This window comes from Pteropus vampyrus, unplaced genomic scaffold (genome assembly GCF_000151845.1).
Source record: "Pteropus vampyrus isolate Shadow unplaced genomic scaffold, Pvam_2.0 Scaffold103, whole genome shotgun sequence".
NCBI lineage: Eukaryota > Metazoa > Chordata > Mammalia > Chiroptera > Pteropodidae > Pteropus > Pteropus vampyrus.
Window position 1 is genome coordinate 737,920 of NW_011888884.1, and position 21,179 is coordinate 759,098.

Consider the following 21,179-nt stretch of genomic DNA (forward strand, 5'->3'; position numbering starts at 1 on the left):
TATAGTTCTAGATGTTCCCTTTTCAATTTACAGGTGAAGTAGCTTGAGGGGAAACTTTTTCAAAGACCCTAAGCTGTCTGAATCAAGCAGAGTCCTAGCATGCTTACAGGAATCAACTCAGTGTTGTCTGAGAGCTTCTCCAGGTTGGGTGTATGGACGGCTGGGTGGCCCATCATGGGCCCTGCAGGACCTGCCATACCAGTGACTACGCTCTTTTTTTCTGAATCAGTAATTTATTGTGGACAATCCTCATTACTTTCTCTATACATAGTATGACCCCGACCTTCACTATTACACTCAATAAACGCAGACATCTTCATTTATACGTATCAATTCCTAAATGTAATTTATAATTTGTTATTTAGCTTGATGGCACCTGGGAGCCGCCGTTTTCTGATGAGTCTTGCAGTCCAGTTTCTTGTGGGAAACCTGAAAGTCCAGAACATGGATTCGTGGTTGGCAATAAATACAGCTTTGAAAGCACTGTTATTTATCAATGTGAACCTGGCTATGAATTAGAGGTAAGTGAACAAACTGTTTAACCAGTTTTTATTTGTTTTTCTGATCTGCTTGGGAACATTTTAGTATTTGTTTAATTCATTTTGTTCCTAAAAGATTCTTTTATACTTTGTTATCTTTTATCCTAATACTAGACAAGAAATATTCGAGATGACTTATAAGCAAAATAAGTCTTCAGTTAAAAAAAAATCAAAGCCATGAAAAAGAAGAAGTTAGTATGCCAGCCACAAGACTGATACTGTTCCTTCCATCAGCCATTGAAACCTGTTTTTCAGCCTCTTGTTAATCATACTCTCCAACAAGGCAGTTCATCTGTCAGTGTGGGGAGATAACCATGGGGATTTAGGTATGCAAAGCTAGGATTTCTTCAAGCAATGGGCTCAAATACCTTGTCAAGTTCCCACAAGGCATATCTGGCCTGAAGGATCCTCATAGCAGTTCTAACCAAATACCAAGCTAGGTCTCATGACCATTCCTGGTTTGTAATATTAAAACCCCCTGTGCCTCTTCCTCCAACCTCTCCAACCTAGGTTTCCCCATTTACTTTGGCGGGAAAGCTGTAATCATCTTTGCAGAAAGCATGATGATGTCATCAAACTTGAAACTTAAGAGACTGTTTTACATGCCATAATGTCATCTGGTTTCTCAGGAGCCTCTTCTTCCCTATTTGCATTATTGTAATGGTATTTAAGCATAGGTTTTGCAGAAGTATTCATTGCCCGTGTCTGTTAAATTTGTAGAGTACATTCTATTTTCTGACCATGCAATCAAAGAATTATAAGATAGCCCATGAAAACTGGAACGAGGCTTATATGGATCTTGTTTAAATTCTTCAAAAGATTGGAAAAAAAAAGAAAAGAAAAGATAATAATATAACGGTGGATTACAATTGGAGAGTTTTCCTGTTTTTGAAACCCAGTTGTTCTTCATGTGAGAGTACTAATCTTGCAATTTGGTAATATGAAAAGTGGTATAAAATTAAAACAAATATGTAGCAAACTAATGAGTCATTAAATTGGAGGAAGTAGGTAATTTACTGTAAACATTTCTGGAAACATCCTGGTGTTAACTACAAAATCGACAGAGGTGCATTTGTTCACTCTAAGTTATATGTTAGAATTACCCAAGAAACTTTGAAAAAATACATTGATGTCCAGTTACTTGCAGAAATAACCAATTTTAGATCTGGGATAAGAAATGTAAATGATTAGCCTAGAAAATCTTGACACATGAAATTGCAGAGAACCTATCAAAGGCTATGTATTAAAAAGACTGAGGAGCCAAGTGGATAAGGCTCCTGCAAGCCAAGAAGAGACCATTTTAGGGTAAATAACTCCAGTGGACTGAAACACATCACACATGTCATGAATGATCCTACCTTCATAGCAATGCTAAAAATCATTAGTTGATAACTATTAGAGGATGCTCATGAACAAACTCATTATTGTAAAAACAGACGGTCAAAGGTCAAGAATTGTCATTTTGATGCTACCTGGACAGCTAGATAACCAAATAGTGAAGAAAGGGAAGATTCCCTTTACCCTTTATAGAAGTATTCCAGGCAACAAATGATAAAATATAAATCCCAGAATTTTCAACAAATTAATGGATTTAGGTTACCATCATAGCTACTGATGTCAGAAAAAAATAGAGACAACCAGATATTATGTGCCTCCTGATGTTGATAAACACACCATTATGAAAAAGTCTTGCCAAAAAAGAAAAATCGTATTTGAATCATCAAGTCTCTAATTCCAACAATCAGTATTAGAGGCAGAGGAACATGTTAAGTGACACTATAGTGAGGCAATCAGCAAAATTCTGTCTATAGAAATATTTACAGAACAAATGACCCAGTTTTCTGTTTTCTGAAACAAATAAACCAACAGAGTAAGAGGGGAGGAAATGGAAAAGCAACCTAGAGATTTAAAGAGATATATTAGAGATATATAAACCATGTGGACCTTATTTTGGTTCAGATTCAAGTGAACTATAAAAAAATAAATTATAGCATTTATGCAAAAATTGGGAATTTGAGCACTAACTGCACATTTTATTAAGATCCTGGAATACTTACTTTAAGGTATGATAATGTTACTGTGGATATAATTTATAAGAGCCCTTATCTTTCAGAGATGCATACTGAAATAATTACTGATAAATGATGTCTAGTACTTGCTTCAAAATAATGTGGGGTCATGGGAAAGAGGTGGGGCTTAGATGAAACAAGGTCGGCCTTGAGTTAATTGTGTAAACCAGATAATGGCTAGGTGGGAGTTTGTTATACTGTCCTCTCTACTGTTACATTTTTCATGTGTTTAAATTTTTCCATAAGACAGCATTTTAAATAATACAAATGTCTATTCTTACCCAAGACTAATTAATTCATTATCTCTGTTGGTTGAGTCTAGGGCAGCAGTCTCTTATTAAAAGTTCCCCAGTTGATTCTAACGTTTAGCCAGGATTGAGAATCACTGCTCTGAGATATTGCTCAGTGTTTCTCAAAGTGTGGTCTATGAACCATTTGCTTGAGAATTATCTGAGTTGTAAAAAGGAGTGTATATTCCTGGGCCAACGACTTCTGAATCAAATAGGATCTGGGGAATTGCATTTTTGACAGGTACCCCAGATACCAAAGGTCAGTGGCTAGGAAAGTGGTTAAGGATAAGGAGTTGGTCCTGGCAGACCTCTTTATGGGCTCTCCACTTTTCCTGGATAAAAAACGTCAGGAACCAATGGAACCTCTCTGAGCCTGTTTCATCTTGTCTATAATAGAAATTTGATAACCACTTTTATAGCTACTGGAAGAGCTGTAGATAAAAAATAAGTGATGAGCATGGCCCTTTATGCATTCTCTGAGCTCATTATAAGGCAGTTATTATCAATCACATTCCATGTTTGTATTATTACCAAAATCAGACAAAGCAATTAAGACAACTAATGTAAATCATGTTAAATTTTTCTACTATGTAGATCAGTTGTCATTTATATGTAAGGTTTACAACTTTTTTGAGCCATGTAAATATGAAAAAATTTTACTACATATTTAATCTTCTTGAAATAAAAATTAGTACTGGCAACTGAGGAATAAATTAAAATAAAGAATTCAGTGATGGGACAGTCATGTTATAAAATTGCTGCTAGTGAGCAATATAGTAGTTGCTATGATTCTAAAACTTAGTATAACTACCCTAGCTATTGATTAAGCAGATACAGTAGGGCAAAAAGAATAACTTAATGCTAATCTGGATCTAAGCTCCAACGTAATTCATCAAAAACAAGATGTGTAAAGGGACAAAAAGAAAAAGAAAGAAGGAAAAACATGATAAAAATTTGCACTTTGCTGAGAAAGGAGCCTACAAATGCTGTTTGATTTTCTTTTTCTACATCAATAATTACAGAAAATAGGTTTTTTTAAATTTTTTGCTGGAAAAAATCAACATAGTCAAAACAGGATATTATTCAAATGATTAGAAGAAAGAAGACAAAGAAAAAATAGTACTGGGAAAAATACTAAACTATTAATTAAAATTAACTACATAAGTATAGTCCACTCTGGAAAAATCCAGATAGTTGGGGAGCTGGTTTTTATGGCTTGCTGTAAACAAATACTTCCTTAAAATTAATAAAAAATAATTCACAAAATAGAATGCTATATTTTCCTATATATACATAAGTATATAAACATAGAAAAAGTATAGCAAAGATTGACAGTGGAGGAAGAATCCTGGGAAAATTTATATTTTTCTTTTATGTTTTCCAAACTTTCTATAATGAACACATGTTGGTTTTTCAATAAGAAAATAATGAATAAATATTTTTAAGAAACATTAGATTTTATAGAATGAACTATTTTCTTGAAAAGTCAGGACAGTATCCTTTTACCAAAGTCAATGGAATTTTTACAGGTAAAGATTTATCAGTAATTAATCTGAAAGCTCAAAGAAAATATCTTTGACTAGAAGAATAAGAATTAAAGACATCAGTCAATCCAGATAAAAAACAAAGTAAAGGGAATAGTTTTCTTTTCAGACATCTTGCTAATTTGGGACACAATTTCAAGACAATGAGATATCCAAAGGGCTCTGAACAGTGAAAAAAGATGTGACAAAATCTATATGCTAAAGTTCATACATTTGATTTAGAGTCAAGCCCCTTAATACATTACTTAGAACCTGACCTTTTTAAATATATAATGGTACAAATTTTATTTATCTTGTTTATTATTCCAAATATTAGAAAAGAGTTATGATTAGGAAACTCATGATTACTATAAAAGAAAGAAGAAGCAAAGCCTCATAGAAATTATATCCAGAAATCAACCTATATAATCCTATAATGACTATATGGGTCAAACAGTCTGTACAGCCCCCAAGGGTAATGGGATATTGAAAAATATACAAAAAGTATATTCAGCTAAGTAATTATAAATAAATTTTTAAGTAAATTATATTCATTTTACTCTATTTCTGAAGGCAGGGAAGTAAACTGTGGAAAGATTTTACTTAAAATGTTTAAAATTTTAAATGTGTGGGCCTTTAATAGGATAAGGTTATCTTTAATGGATAAGTTACATTGTTGAAAAATTCAAGCCTCCTACCAATAAGATACCTTGACATGTTTCATGCTCGAGTGTGTTAAAAAAAAAAATTATTCTTTGCTATACCTCTCAGGTATTGAAAAATAAGTTCAACTCAAAATATTTTTAAAATATACTAAGCAAATATACCTCTTTGACATTTCAAACACATTCTTCAGGCTTTACTATGGTTATAACTAGTTGTCATTTAAATAGAAAGTGAAACAAAGTCTACATCTTAATTACACTAGCCAGCCAGAGTATGACTTTTGAAGTAATTTGATGAGAACATTTTTGAAAGTCTAAAACTACCCCTTAAACTATATTTACTCAATGGATTTATTTAGCATTTCAATGTTGACAGTTTCAAGTTCACAGCTAGGATTACTCTGCATTCCCTTATTATCTTTTTATTGTAGAGTTATAATCTTGTCAGTGACCGTTTTTTTAATTGATTCACAGGGAGACAGGGAACGTTTCTGTCAGAAGAACAGACAATGGAGTGGCGGGGTAGCAGTGTGCAAAAGTAAGTCGAATGGCACTTAGCGGTCCCCAAAATGGTACTGAGGACACAGAATAACAATGTGGCCACATTGTCTTTATAAACCAGTTATGTAATAAAAAAAAAATAAAAAAAATAAAAAAGACTCCGTAAGCTATATGAGAACTTTTAATGGGCTTTTGCTTAAGGATACCAAACCAATGAAAGAAATCAAAAACTATAGTTGAGGTTAGTGATTAAATTACAGTAGAACACAAGATGACTGACTTTGAAATGGCAAACATTTTGTTTAGAAACTAGTTATTTTTATTTGCATTTTGGGTTTTTTCCCTCAAATAATTAATAAATTAGAAGGCTTAGAGCTGTTGCTTTTTGGTGACAGTACTGGCCAAAACTGACATCTTAAAGTGATGTTGGTACGTATGTCAAATAAGTGGATATTCACGTTTTAATGAAATTTTACATTAACTCATTTTAGGAGGAGCCACGTGCATTTAGCAAGATGTGGGTTAATTCCCATGACTTTATTCCAGTATATGGCCCATATGATTCCTCTAAAGACTGTGTATTTAGATACAATAGTTACAAATCAATCAAAGTGGAAAATTAAAAAAATTTTTTTTTTTTTAAATAATCCTTGAGGAGTCATCAAATTTTTAAACTGGAAAGAGCCTGTTAGATAATCTAGTCTAAGCAACCTTTCAGACAATCTAGCTGGACTAGATCGGACTAAGTCCAGATGAGCAAGATTTATTCATCTTGCTAAATGAGTAAATGGGACTAGAAGGAGTGAAGTGACCTGCCCAGTATCACAAATTAATTTGGTGACAGAGCTGGCCCCGGGACTCGAGGTTCATGAGTCTTTGTTCACCGTTGTTTCAACCATATTTTCTGGGATAGATTAATGAGTGGATTTTATGTAGACAGAAATCTTAGGTCTTTTAAGAATATAATATGGTTGAAACTTAACGGAAGGTATATGACTTTTTAGTTCTGAAAAACTAACAGAAATTTATAGAGAGAAATATTTTTAAAAACATTGAGTAACATCTCAAGTCACAGGAAGGAGTTGTTGGGCATTCCTGATAATAGCATTTTTTTATCTCAATTATTCATGATCAAAGAGTGTGTGAATGTACATTCAGAGGAGCAGAGTGGAGAATGAAGAGGAAATGTATATGTCTGCGTAGGAAACGGGAAGGGATTGTTTCAGTTTGCAGCAGGTTTTATTCAAATAACAGTGGCAATGGTTAGTATGGTCTCTGTCTCTAAAATGGAAGATAGTATTAAAAAAGCTCTATTTGAATCCTATTATTTTCCGTGATTTTCTTTCTTTTATTTCTCTTAGTAATGACTGAATAAGTGATAAAGTTTCTTCGTAAAACATTAGAAAGCACAAATAAGCGAAAGGAAAATAGTTTTAATGCCACCACTCAGGGATAAAAACTATTGATAGTTTGATATATTTTATTGTGCACTTTTTTTCCTGGGCATATAAAAAAATACAAATATTTCTGAGGGGAAAAAGTATTTCCACTGAATGACCTAATTTGAAAGATCCATATATAATATTTACTAGATTATTAAGTATACTGATGTATCTGTATCTATCAGATTTCAGGGAAGCCTGTTCAAGTCAGGATTTCCTACACCGGTGCTTCTCAAAGTGTGGCCCACAGACCAGCAGCAGCTGGTGAGGGGTCTCGTTAGAAATGCAGAATTTCAGGCTACACCCTAATCCCCCTGAATCAAAAAATCAGCATTTTAACAAGATCCGGAGATGATCCCTAGGCACATGAAGTTTGAAAGCACTGCCTCTGCCTCGGACATGTGGTTTTTAGCCTCCACACATTGGAATATCCTGGGGAGCTTTGGAAAATTCCTTGCCCAGTCTGCACCCTGTATCAGTTAAGTCAGAATCTCTGAGGGTGGGAACCTGCATCTCTACATTTTTAAAGCTCCTGGGTGATTCCAAGGTACAGCCAAAGGAAGGTAAGGTCCATGGTCCCCGTGCTCACCAGGCTGAAAGAAGCCCAAAGAAGTCACTTAGCATCTACTCCAGTGGCTCTCAATTTTGAGTGAGCATCAGCATCATTTGGGGAGCTTTTTAGAAAATACCAGAAGCTAGGCCACAGCACAGAGATTCTTACTCATTTGGGCCGTAGGCAGAAAGCTTCCCAGGGACTCTAGTGAGCAGAGTTAAGAATCACTGGTCTAGACCACCTCCTCTACCTTCAACAAGATCATAAAATTAAGACTGAAATGCACTTTTTAAGATTGTGGAAAAGATGAGCCTGCTTTCCTCCTAGCACATTCCTGTCAATACAAAGGTGCAAAACCATTCTTTATAACTATACTACCCATCAGTTTATGAAGTCTGTATATTCATAGAAGCCATATAAAATGCCCTGTATCCTAATTTTCCGCAAGCTCATAGTTCCCTGTTCTTTATACATTCTTATTATATTTTACCTTCTAATAATTTTATTTTTTATCTCTCCTTACGAGCAGTACGACCTTTATCAAATTATTTAACCTCTGCGAGCCTCACTTTTCTTCAACTGTGAAATGAGGTCTTCTGAGTTGTTATAAGGTTGCTAGATTTATTCAAAAAACAAACAAACAAACAGATAAAATAAGACACCCAGTTAAATTTAAATATTAAGTTAAAAATTATTTTTAATACAAATATGCCCCATGCAGTATTTGGGGCATACATATTCTAAAATATTATTTGTTGTTTATCTGATATTCAAATTTAACTAGACAGTCTGTATTTTATCTGGTCAACTCTAGTTGTAAGAAATAAACTTGAAAGTGTCTAGAAAGTCTTGGCCATGGTAACAACTTAACAAGTGAGAATTCCTTTGTTTTACCCACCTGTTCATGTATACCCCCAGCATTGTTAACAAGAAAAGGTGGCAGTATACATAATGACTGCTACAGTCAATTGGTCAATATAACAACCTTGAATTGCCTGCACTTATTAATCCAAAACTTATGCATGCTGGGTTTTTGCCTTCCTTCAGTGTGTATCATTGTGCCTCACACAGGAGTGGGTTATAACATTTTTTACAGCGCATTGAATGCCTTCACCTATTATAGCAGGAGAAGGAAAGAGGATGGGAGAGTGTTTAATATGAAGCTTTTATTTTTCTTTTTAGAGACCAGATGTGAGGCTCCACTTGAGTTTCTGAATGGGAAAGCTGAAATTGAAAACACTACTGCAGGACCCAGCGTGCTATATTCCTGCAGCAGAGGCTACAGTCTTGAAGGGACACCTGAGGCATTCTGCACTGAAAATGGAACTTGGAGCCACCCAGTTCCTCTCTGCAAACGTGTGTGTTGACTTTAGGAGAGGTTTTAATCAGATTCAGTTTCACGATTAGTTCCCCAAGTGTCTAAACCATAGAGAGAATTCCACTAGTAAGTGACATTGGCCCAGAGAAAGCATCTATACTCATCTGGACCAAACACTGTGTGGTATTTAAAAAATCTACTTGGATTTTCTAAAATATCCTGCCTGAGAATCATCCTTTATTAGAGTCCTTGGCTGATTACACGCTTCAGGTACTAAAAGAAAATGCAGCTTGGTGAAAAGATCTTGGGGATGTGAAAGGAATGAAAAAGGAAAATATTTTTAATGTGCAATACTAATAAAATATATATATATAAATAATAAATAAAGGTCATTATAACCGCTGGAGTGAAAACAGTATTCACAAGCAAGGTGTAAGTTGAAAGAGCTCTGGTTACTGTTTCAAGTATTGTAATCCAGTAACTGAGCCTTTAGAATTCAGCTGACACCTACCTCGCTCAAAATGACTTCCTTTGTGCCCAATGAAAATTTTTTTAAAAAAACTGAAATTGCTCGAAATATGTGTTGACATGTGTGCCACACATTCGCAGTAAGAAATCCTTGTGCTATCATAATTTCCTATTTTTCCTGCAGGCCTATAAAAATGAATCAATTTTTGTCAATAAGCCTTGTTAACTCTACAATTTAAGTTCTAAGGTGTAAGGTCATAGTCGACTCACTTAAATATATATCTGATGATTCTCTGGTTCATCTTTCTGAATGATGTTCAGTAAAAGAAAATAGAGGGATAATGAGAGGCATTTACTCTTACTATTCTTCAAATATTAAGGGAATGTTTGATAGACTACTTGATTTCTAGCATGGCTTTTGTTTCTGCAATGCCAATCAAAAAACAATCTAAAAAATTTTATAGGCCATGCATTCAGACAATTATTTAATTTGCTATCTTAGATATTTAGGACCCATGTTATAACTTGGTGTTTTCAGATCTTGGTGTTTTCAGATCTTAAATGATTTCAGATCTTATCTGATTTTATCCACACAAATAATTTCATATGAATGCAAAACAAGTCTGTGTTTAATGTTTGAAGTTCTATATGTCTAAGCCTCATATTATTGTCCCTGAGAACCCAGCTCCTACAGGGCTCACACTCTGCCTTCAAAGAAATAAATTAAGAAAAGAAGGAAAATACCATAAATGTTTTATTTTCTTTTTAACAGCAAATCCATGCCCGGTCCCTTTTGTCATCCCTGAGAATGCTCTGCTTTCTGAAAAGGAGTTTTATGTTGATCAGAATGTAACTATCAAGTGTAGAGAAGGCTTCCTGCTCCAGGGCCAAGGCGTCATTACCTGCAATTCCGACGAGACGTGGACACAGACAAGTGCCAAATGTGAAAGTAAGTCAACGGGCGAAAACCAGTTAATTGCATTTGTGCAGAATGTTTTCTCATCTTTGTGAGATTATTTTCAATCAAGCAATTAATAGCAGATATTTAGATTTCTGCTTTATCCTGCTTATCAGTTTCTGTGTTGATAATTGTAAAAACTCAAAAAAAGGTCTTTGAATTCCATACATAAAAAGAAAAAAATCTTTCCGGAATTAGGCTAAACCCTACCTGACCAGGATTCATTGAACAGATTTTCAAAATGTGCTCTTCTAAGAACAACCAAAATATTAAATCTAAAATACATATTTTTCTCCACATTGTCAGAATCCTCAAACTATCCTTTAATTTGGCTATGAATGCTTTACAGTACAAAAATTATTCCAGAGTGGTTCTCAAACTTGAGCCTGCATCAGAACCACCTAGAAGACTTGTTAAAAACAGATTACTGTTCCTTAACCTCCCCCACCAGAGGCCTAGAGTTTCTGATTCTGTAGGTCTGGGTGACACCTGAGTATTTGCATTTCTAACGATATGGCGATACTCCTGGTGCTGGAACCACAATTTGAGAAGCACTGGGCTAGGCCCATGTTGATACAGAACATGCAATTGGCAACATCTCTTGTGATAACCCTTGACATTTCCTACAGGTAAAACATCTCCCCTGCCCAACACCCTGCCCTCCTGGCTTCCTTATAGTCCAAGGTACTTTCTCTACAGTAATCAATTAACAAATATTAATTGAGTCCAACCAGATGCAAAGCACTGGGCTACATTGTGTAAGAATCTATTATGCCTACAGTGGCCTCCATCTTCAGAACACTTGCACTCCAATTAATGAGATAAGAAATGTGCATACTAAAGGCCACAGGGATTCTGAAATCAGAAAACACCTGGGTTTGAATTCTATTCCGCAGAACTTTCTGACTCTAAACTTATGCTATTACCCTAACTTCCCTGAACCTTAGGACTTTCACGTTAAGTTAATAGTACCAATGATACCTATCTTATAGGTTTGTTTTGAAGAATAAGTGAATTGGTATATATTAGTAATATCTCCTTATAGTAAGAGATACACCAATAGTCCAAATCCCTGAATTTTCAACTGGCAGCCTATTACTGCATTAGAATTTTTATTTTACTCCAGGAAAGTGTGTATTATACGTTTAGCTGGGCTTTGGGTCCCAGATCCTGATGAAATCTACTCCTAGTGAAACAGAAAGAACTAAGTAGGTGTAGGTTTTGACCCGCTCATCTAGTTTAAAGCCATCACCCTGAACTAAAACAGGCCAAGTGGCCTGATTCTGCCCACATATCCTCACATTGGTCTTGGCTCCTTGACTTACCACTCGGTGCGAGAAGAAAGAGCAGGAGAGACATGCGCTTATTACAGAGGTTGTTCTAGTGCATGCTTAAGTATTCCTCAATATACTTGAGAGAATCAGGGGTTGCCTTGGAGAGGAAGCTATTTCCACTATTTTTTGTTATATTCAATCCCTCTTTTGTATTTTCTATTAGACAGGAAGTCTTGGCTGAGAACAAAATATCTTGCCTGAAGAACTTGAGCAGCCGCTTTCTTCATTCTTTTCAGCTCCTGCCACTATGTATTCTTACAAATCAGTGATTAAAATTTAATGTGCATGAGAATCTCTCAGGGAAAGTCTTTAAGATGCAGACTCATAAGCTAGAAACCCCAGAAGTGTGCATTTTTAATAAGAACCCAAGGTGTTTCCCTTATAGGTAGTTTGAAATCCATGTTTTGATAGTCACTTATATAAACCAACTATCAGCTCACCAAGGTCTTTCTATGTGCCCGTTCCCCAACTTGGATGCTCTTTCTCTCTGATCCACTCAAGCCTTATAGCCTACTCCAAGTTGACCCTTTCAGTGCAGTTCATACCCTGGCAATCCTAAGTGTAATTAATTACATTCAATTTAGTAATAGTAATTTACATTACATTGCTAGTTTACATTCTGTTTAAGTAATTCAAATTAATTACTCAATTTTTCTACAGTACGGTAGGCAGGGCCCTAATACAGCTTGTTTTTAAGTCGGGTTGCAATATTCTTTGTCTTTCCCCTCTGAGCAAAGACAGCATTTTTTCATTTATTTCTTTCCAGTTTCTGATGCACAGTAGACATTAATACATATTTGATATCCAACTGATTGAATTAATAGTTTATCCACCTTGGAAGGAAAATTTAAAAAGGTGATACAAATTGATCACCCCTCTGACAAGTTTTGAATAGTGTTGTGACCACCGAGGGACCTTTTAGAAGCCAGTCCGTGAAGATTCATCGAGAAGTTAGACTTATGCAAACTGGATATTGATGAAAGTCCAGACTCTAATCCACTCCTTGTCTTGTGAACCACCACAGAATAACTCTAGTTATCTCAAAGCTTCTCATAAAAGTCTCAAAGCAAAATTAATTATAAAAATCTTTATTCAAATATAAAATACACGTCACTTTAAAAGAGGATTATCATTCTCTCTAACACATTCCAAAAGCAGAGTCACTGCCTTACAGTCTCAAAAAGAAGAAAACTAACATGAAACCTTGAATGACATAAACCTCATCAGGGTGTGTCAATTGAGTATCTATAGGCTAGACACAATATTCATTCATTTGCCTATTTTTCAAATGTGTATAGAGAGCCTGTTGCCTGCCTGGCACTGTTCTAGGCACTAATAAAACAGCCTTGATGGACTATACAGTACTGCAATTAATGATTTTTATTTTAAAATAATAGACTGCAAGTAATCCCCATGCTTCTCCTCTTTTCATTTGATAAGCACCCAGCCACATCCCTAGCAAGGTGCAAGAGCTCATTCTTGGTCTCCTACAGACTTCTTGCCTTGAGTAAAAAACAGTTCAATGTCAACATTTGAATCAGAAGACAAAACCTTTGATCTTGCACATCTAAGTTTTGATATATATAGGTGAAAAGGTTACCTTTATGTATTTTATCTTTGCTGTTTAAATTAATTCAGTCTCAGAGATGAGACTATGTTCTCTCTCATCCACTGGCTGTGTTAGCAGCACAGATTTAATTGTTTTGTTTTCCTATAGAAATCTCATGTGGTCCACCAGCTCACGTCGAAAATGCGATTGCTCGAGGTGTACATTATCAGTATGGGGACATGATCACCTACTCATGTTACAGTGGATACATGTTGGAGGGTTCCCTAAAGAGTGTTTGCCTAGAGAGTGGAAACTGGACATCACCTCCTATTTGCAGAGGTAAAAAAATATTTGAATGGTTATTTTTCTTAGTGAAGCTGTAGGAAAATGTATATGGGAGTCCGATATAGCCAATAATTAGTATGCATACTATTTTATATTTTCTTGGCTTTGAATTTTCTCTTCATATCTGTGTCATTTTCCTTTCTAGGTCTGAGTTTTGAAAGCTCGCACACAAAACTCTTAGGTTCTAGGCTTGAAATTCTGCAAAATAGAAATAGGTAGATAATGAAGCATCCTAGTATATCCTTCTAAATTTTATAGTCTTCTAATATATGATTATTTAAAATCATAATAATAATTCCATTCATTCTACAAATATTTACTGAAAGTTGAGAACTATGCTAGTAAACAAGACAGGTATAACTGAGGAACTAAAAGAATAATCAAGTTGTTGGATGGGTTGTCCACATGGCCCCGTGAACAATGGTCAGGTTTGGATTTGGGGTAAAAAGGCCAAAGCCCTTAATGACTTGTAGGGTCAGGGAGCATTGAGGAAATCAGTGAAAGAATGGCATGAGCTTCAAAAGTGGCAAGGGTTATTGCAGGAGAAAGGACATGAATTATCTAGAAGCAACAGTGAGCTGTGAGACCATCGACACGTGGGTTGTAAGGGAATGTGCCACCTTGAAAAGGCTGCTGATGAGGTGGCATCCTTAAGGAAGAGACCAGGTTTCACTTACAATCAGAAGTCAACGATGATTGTGTTATTGTTTGCTTGCTTGTTTGTGTTCTCACTTGTTGATTTTAAAATACTGAAAGACAGTGGCAGCACCAAGGAGCTACTGGTCATCAAAGGCCACCTTTGAAAGCACATTTTCAAAACTTCTGGAAGGGACATGTCCCCTGGTCCAGATCGCAAGAGACTACCGTTTATATAAATCACCTTGTCCTTCCTACCCCGAATCCCCAAATTACTAAAACCCTGATAGCCATGTTCTCAGAGCCACCCAAGCTTGTGTATGTCCCTCCTGAGTCCCTCATGTTTATCCCCAACCAAATCTTGAGATTTGGTTTTGATTCCCATCCTTAAAGCTTACATTTACACTGTAAATGAGCAATCCTATTTTCTGACAACCACCCTTCCATAATTCCCTAGATTTATGACCATCCTACTTCTTTTACAGCTGTCTGTCGATTCCCGTGTCAGAATGGAGGTATCTGCCAACGCCCGAATGCTTGTTCCTGTCCAGACGGCTGGATGGGGCGCCTCTGTGAAGAACGTGAGTCTGTCCTTAAATCTTAACCTTGAGTCCTGATAATTTGCATGGAAGCTGCCAATTCAGGGGAGTTCTAGGAACTGGCTTTATTAGAGGCAGGAATTAATTTGCTTATCCTGTAGCACAGGGGTTCCCAATCCCCCGGGCCATGATCGGGACTGGTCCATGGCCTTTTAGGAGCCAGGCTGCTCAGCAGGAGGTGAGTGGCAGGCCAGTGAGTGAAGCTTCATCTGTATCTGCAGCCACTCCCCAGCACTAGCATCACTGCCTCAGCTCCACCTCAGATCATCAAGCATTAGATTCTCAGAAGAGCATTGGTCCCTGGTACCAAAAAGGTTGGGGACTGCTGCTGTAGCAGACCAAACAAAGTGGCTATAGCTGATCTGAATATATCAATTAGTCACAGAAGATCTGGAATAGTAGTGACCTTGAAAATACAGTTATCAAGATCCATCAAAGCTATCTTCACATGCCTCCTGGTACAAAGTTTTATGAATGTTCTCGGGAAAGAGTTTATAATAGAGGGTTTCCCAGACTTTGTCTTCCCTCGTCTCAAGTCCATTCATGTACTGTGCCACTCATTGCTACAATTGATATAAATTCACAGCATTGCCTAACATTGTACTTTGCAAGAAATATTTGCAGCCCCACCATTCATTCTCTTTCATTAAGGAAATAAGGAAAGTTGGCACTCCTGCATCTATACAATGCTTGGTAAATTAATATAGAATTTTGATCCTCATATAAATACATTACAATTTGAATTTCCAGGATACTGTGAATAAATGATTTTAAATGTTTTTTAAATATCTAAACTGTACTTTGTTTCAATATCTTAAAAAATATATGTGAGGATAAAATGATTTCATGTTTCACTGGGAATGGTATATGTGAATCACATTAAGAGTCATTAATGCGATGGCCATCAGTTCGTACCAGCTTTTCCTAAGGCCAGACATTTTATAAGAGATTCTAAAACTTTAAGTGTAACGATTTCAACTAATCTAGAAAGAACCATATAAGATGGAAATAAATTTAGGCCACTAACAACTCATCAAAGCAAGTAATTTCACAGTGATTAAGAAAGAAGAGAAATTACATTTTTCCTTCTTCTTTTCCTCAACCATTCCTTCCAGCTGAGGGCTCCCACTTGACCTGCTGTAACGCAGAGTCCAAAGTCTCAGGAAGCATTTACCATGGGATACTCTAACAACGGGCCTGACTTAGCTCCCTGAGCATGTGCCTGACCTCCTGACCAGGTTTCCCAAGCTTTTATGTGTGTATAAACCACCTGGGGAATGTGGTTAAATACAGATTCTGATTCAGTAGATCTAAGTGAGGACTTGAGATTCTGCATTTCTAGCCAACTCCTAGGTAATACCAACGCTTTTGGTTTGAGACCCACGCTGGGAAAAGCAAGCCAATAGACAATCTCACTCCTTTTTAACAGACTATATCTTTTTAAAGAGCTCAATAATTTCTAGGAGGAATGATTGCCATAGAGAGTGTAGGGAAGGCCTGATTCAGTCAACATCGGGCTCCACGGAAATAAAGCGTGAGTTGTCCCATTGCTGCTAATGCATTGCCAACACCAGCCTACAAGGTAGCCCTTTACCTCCCATTCTCGCATTTAATTCAAGACAAGAGAGCCTTGAGACAGCCAAACCCTTTCTTAAAGCATTTCACGTAATTTGTAATGGAAATCCTAAACTATAATAAATGGAGAACATTCTGCTTATTTTGTGGGACGGCAAAGCACTTAGCAGATACTGATGACAGCGCCTCCTCAGCACATTTGGCATTAAGTCATTGCACCAGGCGAAGAGTCCAGACTTACTTCCCTAACTGTGTTTTCTCAGTGATGTTGATTAATAAACAACACACATAGAAAGATTATCCAGTGAGTCATACAAGGTTTTACTCCTCCTAGAAAATGGTTTTTGAACACTTGAACATATCTGAGTGTATTTTGATCAGATTCTTTTCAATTTTCTTTCTAGCAATATGCATTCTCCCCTGTCTGAATGGCGGTCGCTGTGTGGCCCCTTATCAGTGTGACTGCCCGCCTGGATGGACGGGGTCCCGCTGTCATACAGGTAGGCCTTCTTTCATGGTTTGCTTTCTTGGTGACTTGGTTCCATGAAGCCTGAGAGGGTGCTAAGTGAGACTCAGATTCAGAGGTGGCAGTGAAAAAAAAAAAGGTCCCCAAGTTTCTCAAGAATTCCTCAGAATGGTCCCTTGAATGGTGGTCTTCTGATATGTATGGCTGCCTCCTCAAACTCACCTCTAGGGGTCATGTGCCAAAGAGGAACTAACAGTTAGGCTGACTCAGTTGTTAGCCTTCTTCATGTCACCTTTATTTTTCAGAACATAGAGAAAACAGTATGCAGAGGTTCAGAAGAACATTATTTTAATCTCTGTGAAGCTAAATGACAAAATTCATGGTAATACTTAGAAAAAAAACAAACCTCTAAATAAATACAATTTAAGTTAAAGAGAAAAAAATTCATCAAAGAGATTGTTCCTCATTGGACAAAAGTAACAAACTGTTGTTATTTGATTTGTGACAAACATGCCCCCTTAGCAACCCTTGCCTATCTTGAATATAGCATTTATCCTACTATATTTTGATATCTGTTTATTTGCTTCATTTTTGATCTATCCTCACCCTCACTAGAGGACAAGGATGTTCCTTTGCGACCTTTATATTCTCTGTACCTAGCACACTGCCTGGATATGATAGATATTTCAATAAATCTGTAATAAGCCAATCAGTTAAAAATGGCACATTTTTATGTTTTTAATGTCCTAATTTTTAGGTGACTGTTAAAAGAATAGAACCGGCTATATTTATGTAGTACTAACTCTAACAGCCCACCATCCCTCTTGTAAACAATATTTATACCACCTCCCCCGTGGAGCAAAATGTAAAGTAGAACAGATTTGCTGACACCAGAGCTTGTTATGAGCTCTAAGGCTGGGGTGACCATATAATTTACCTTTCAAGTAGGACATTTTTCGAGAGCGAAAGAGGCATTATTAATAAGCAAATCGAGGAAATGAGAGAGAAAGGTACTGTCACGGGCAAAATCAAATGTCAGTCACCCTACCAGAGGGTGACTTCATCTTCTTCATCTGCAATTACCAGGGGCAACACTCTTTTTGTTCCTTCTTGCACAGTGTCTCTGGCATCCTACTCTATCCTCACTGTCACCAGCTAGCAAAAGACCTCTTCACACGCCTCCTGGCACAAATTTCCAAGAATCTTCTTGGGAAGAGGCTCTCCCAGCCTTTGTCTTCTGTTATCTCATGAATTTATACCAACTGTAGCAATGAGTGGGATAGTACATAAATGGCCTGCCAGAGCCTACGAGGTGACCTTCCCATCCTCATTTCCAAAATAACATAATTATGTACTACTTTTGGTATGTTATGCCCTGTTTAAGAACCTAAAGTGGTTGTGTATTTCTTCACGTACAGCCCAAATTCTTTCGACTTCCAAGGTGCTGTGTAGACTGGCTTCAGCATACCTGATAACCCTTACTTCCCATCCTGCCAATCACATACTGTCCCTGTGCAGTGATGGCTTCCTCATTGTGCCCCAAGCAGTCCCTCTCCCTCCCTTCCCTTAGCATGTGTTCATGATTTCCCTTTATCCTCTAACTATGCAAACTTTACCCACCTTCAAAGCTCCACCAAAGTATCCCTTATCTCCAAACTTGCTCTACACCACAGGAATCTATTTTCTAACATTCCATTTCTATAGATATTACAATTAGTTAGAACCATGTAGTGTAAAGCTCAGTTGATCTAATTTATTTGTATTTCTTTTAGCTTCTCAGCTCCCTAACTAGAATAAGCTCCTTAATGAGACCGAACCAAAAAGTCTTCCTTTCTTTTTAAACTTGCAGCAGGTACCTCAGTACTTGTTCTACTTGTATAAGTACTAAGCATATAAAAATATATGAAGCAGGAGCTCTTGCTCTCCAGAATTCAATCTAGGGAAGAAGGAATGCAGAATGCCCTATGGGTACATAATTAGAGGCTAATGGAATTCAATAAAAGGAGCTGTGACAGTAAGAATAGGTAACTAACCAAGTTTAGATGGTCAGAAAAGCTTGACAAGCATAGAATCCCTGGAAGAACAAGAGGAGTTACTGAGCGATCATTCATTCTGGCCAAAGGTGTGAAAATATAACACAGGTGTGGTCAGCAAAGTTTACCCGAAGCCATAGAGGGAATGTAGAGGTGTGGAGGTGTGGCTAGAACTGCCACTGTAAAGATGGGCAGAGCCAGATTAGGAAACGCATTGCTTTCCAAGTTCGAGATGCTGGGCTGTCTTGTGAGCAACAGAAGCCACTGAAGGGTTTTAAACAAGGAAACCGTGTGATCAGATTTTCTTTTAGAACAATGATTTTGGGAGCAGTAAGGGAAATGGCAGAAAGCAAGATTTACAAGAGGGAGACCAGGCAGGAAGTTATCAAAGCAGAATTTGCAAGCGGTAATGGAGTCTAGAAAAATGATAAGCAAAGAGAATGGATCTGAGAGAAGTTAGGGAGGTGAATCAATACTACTTGGTTATAGATTTATTATGGGAGTACAGGTCTGAGAAGAGTCAAGACTGATATGTCCAGCTTGGGCCCCTGAGTGGAAGGTGGTGCCACTTACTGAGACAGAGAACCCAAGAGGAGCAGGTTGCAGGTTTAAATAAGGAGTTAAGTGTGGACATGCTGAGTTTGCAGGGCCTGTGGAATCTACAGGGAAGAGGTCTGATAGGCAATTGGATGATGGTTTAGGGTCCCATCTAGATTAAAGATATATCAGAATTAAAGATAGAGATATATAAGTCATCATTGGAAAAAATTCATGGAGGAAAAAATAAGACCGTGAAGAAGATGCATAGCACGAGAAAGTGGCCCTGAATGGAACAATGCGGGCATTCATGTTCTAGGGAAAAGTAATATGTTAAACTTGTAGGCAGGGAAGTAAAAGTAATGACTAATTTGTTAGTATGGTCAGGTGCCACTAAGTCATCATGCTCCTGGAAAGAAGCAGTGTGTCTTTTACCCATTAGCAAGCAGAATCTGTGCAGTTAGTTTCAAATTATTGGGTTTTATTTTTGCTATTTTTAATCCTACTTTGTTCCATACATTTTTTATTGCATTGGAGATATGTGCATTCTGTTGGCCTACTCTTAGTCTTGACTGTCCAAGAGAACTCCCGGGGCTAAGACTGGTGTTCGACAACTTGTCCTCTTTCCTCCCACCCTTATCAAGTGCCTGTAACTTGCTGGCATTTTCCCTATTTTTTATGAATGAGTGATTAAAGAAGTAACATTTATTTATATTTCACTAAAGATGAGTTTTTTAGCCGGGGAAGCTTAGCTTTACAATCTATAATGAGGCTGAAATAATGAGACTGAAATGTTTCTCATTTCTAGCTTTTTCTCAACAGGCATTTTATTTTCTTCCTAAAGGGAGTTCTGCTTTCTCTTTGATAAGTTAAACTGTCTGGTGTTAGCTCTTTATCAGTTTTAGCATCCTTAGGATTTTTTCTTCCTTCCTTCCTTCCTTTTTTTAACAAATAGACTCATGCAAATGAAGAGTTTGGTTATGAGACGGTAGATTTCTGAGAAAGATGTCTATATAGTAAACCTTTGGGTGTTCACTCAGGGTTTCATCTGTGGCTCATTCTTAACTCTATTCCAGGTTTTATAATTCCAATTAAAGCTAGTTAAAGTCATGAAATATGTTTCCTAGCAAACACAAAGGGCTTTTGAATCATCTGTTATTTCAGACAACCCATGTGCCTGATTTATTGTCCTAAGGGTTGATGTCTGATGTAATGACTCAAGCACTCACAGTTCATTTCTAGTTCGCTCAAGAGATTTACAGTCTGATCGAGCATATGAAAAATTTATAGTTCAAAACATTATGTGTCAAATTGGTTTCATAAAGAAAAAGATTAAAGAAGAGAAGCATCAGTGGACTTGAAGTTATCAGCAAAGATTTCAATACTTAAGTAGAGCTTAACCTGGGACTTAAATATGAAAATTGACTAGCCTAGAAGAAAAAAGGGAGGTGGTGCCACATAATGAATTGAGGTCAAACAAAGTGGCAGAAACGTGTAATGCAGACAGTTTGTGAGGAATGGTGGTGGCTGGAGCAGAAAACAGAGTCAAATCTTATTCTACGTAATATCATGGACATCTTCAGAATTGCTAAGTATTAATTAACTAAATGCATTACTTTTTCATCCCAGCCGTTTGCCAGTCTCCCTGCTTAAATGGTGGAAAATGCGTAAGACCAAACCGATGCCACTGTCTCTCAGCTTGGACGGGACACGACTGTTCCAGGTAAGAGAACTGAAAACTAACGCTTATAATGTTACATATATAACGTATATGTAATA

At 36.9% G+C, this 21,179-nt stretch overlaps 1 protein-coding gene across 1 annotated transcript in view; it reads left to right on the plus strand.

Annotated features, from left to right (window-relative positions):
* SVEP1 (sushi, von Willebrand factor type A, EGF and pentraxin domain containing 1) overlaps positions 1-21,179 on the plus strand; it is a 154,234-nt gene that overhangs the window by 129,506 nt on the left and 3,549 nt on the right. Inside the window, exons 40-47 of the mRNA XM_011364931.2 lie at positions 366-521; positions 5,561-5,624; positions 8,765-8,938; positions 10,141-10,317; positions 13,378-13,548; positions 14,676-14,771; positions 16,769-16,864; positions 21,030-21,123. Coding sequence (XP_011363233.1) covers positions 366-521; positions 5,561-5,624; positions 8,765-8,938; positions 10,141-10,317; positions 13,378-13,548; positions 14,676-14,771; positions 16,769-16,864; positions 21,030-21,123 — 1,028 coding nt within the window. The remainder of the gene's footprint in view (positions 1-365; positions 522-5,560; positions 5,625-8,764; positions 8,939-10,140; positions 10,318-13,377; positions 13,549-14,675; positions 14,772-16,768; positions 16,865-21,029; positions 21,124-21,179) is intronic.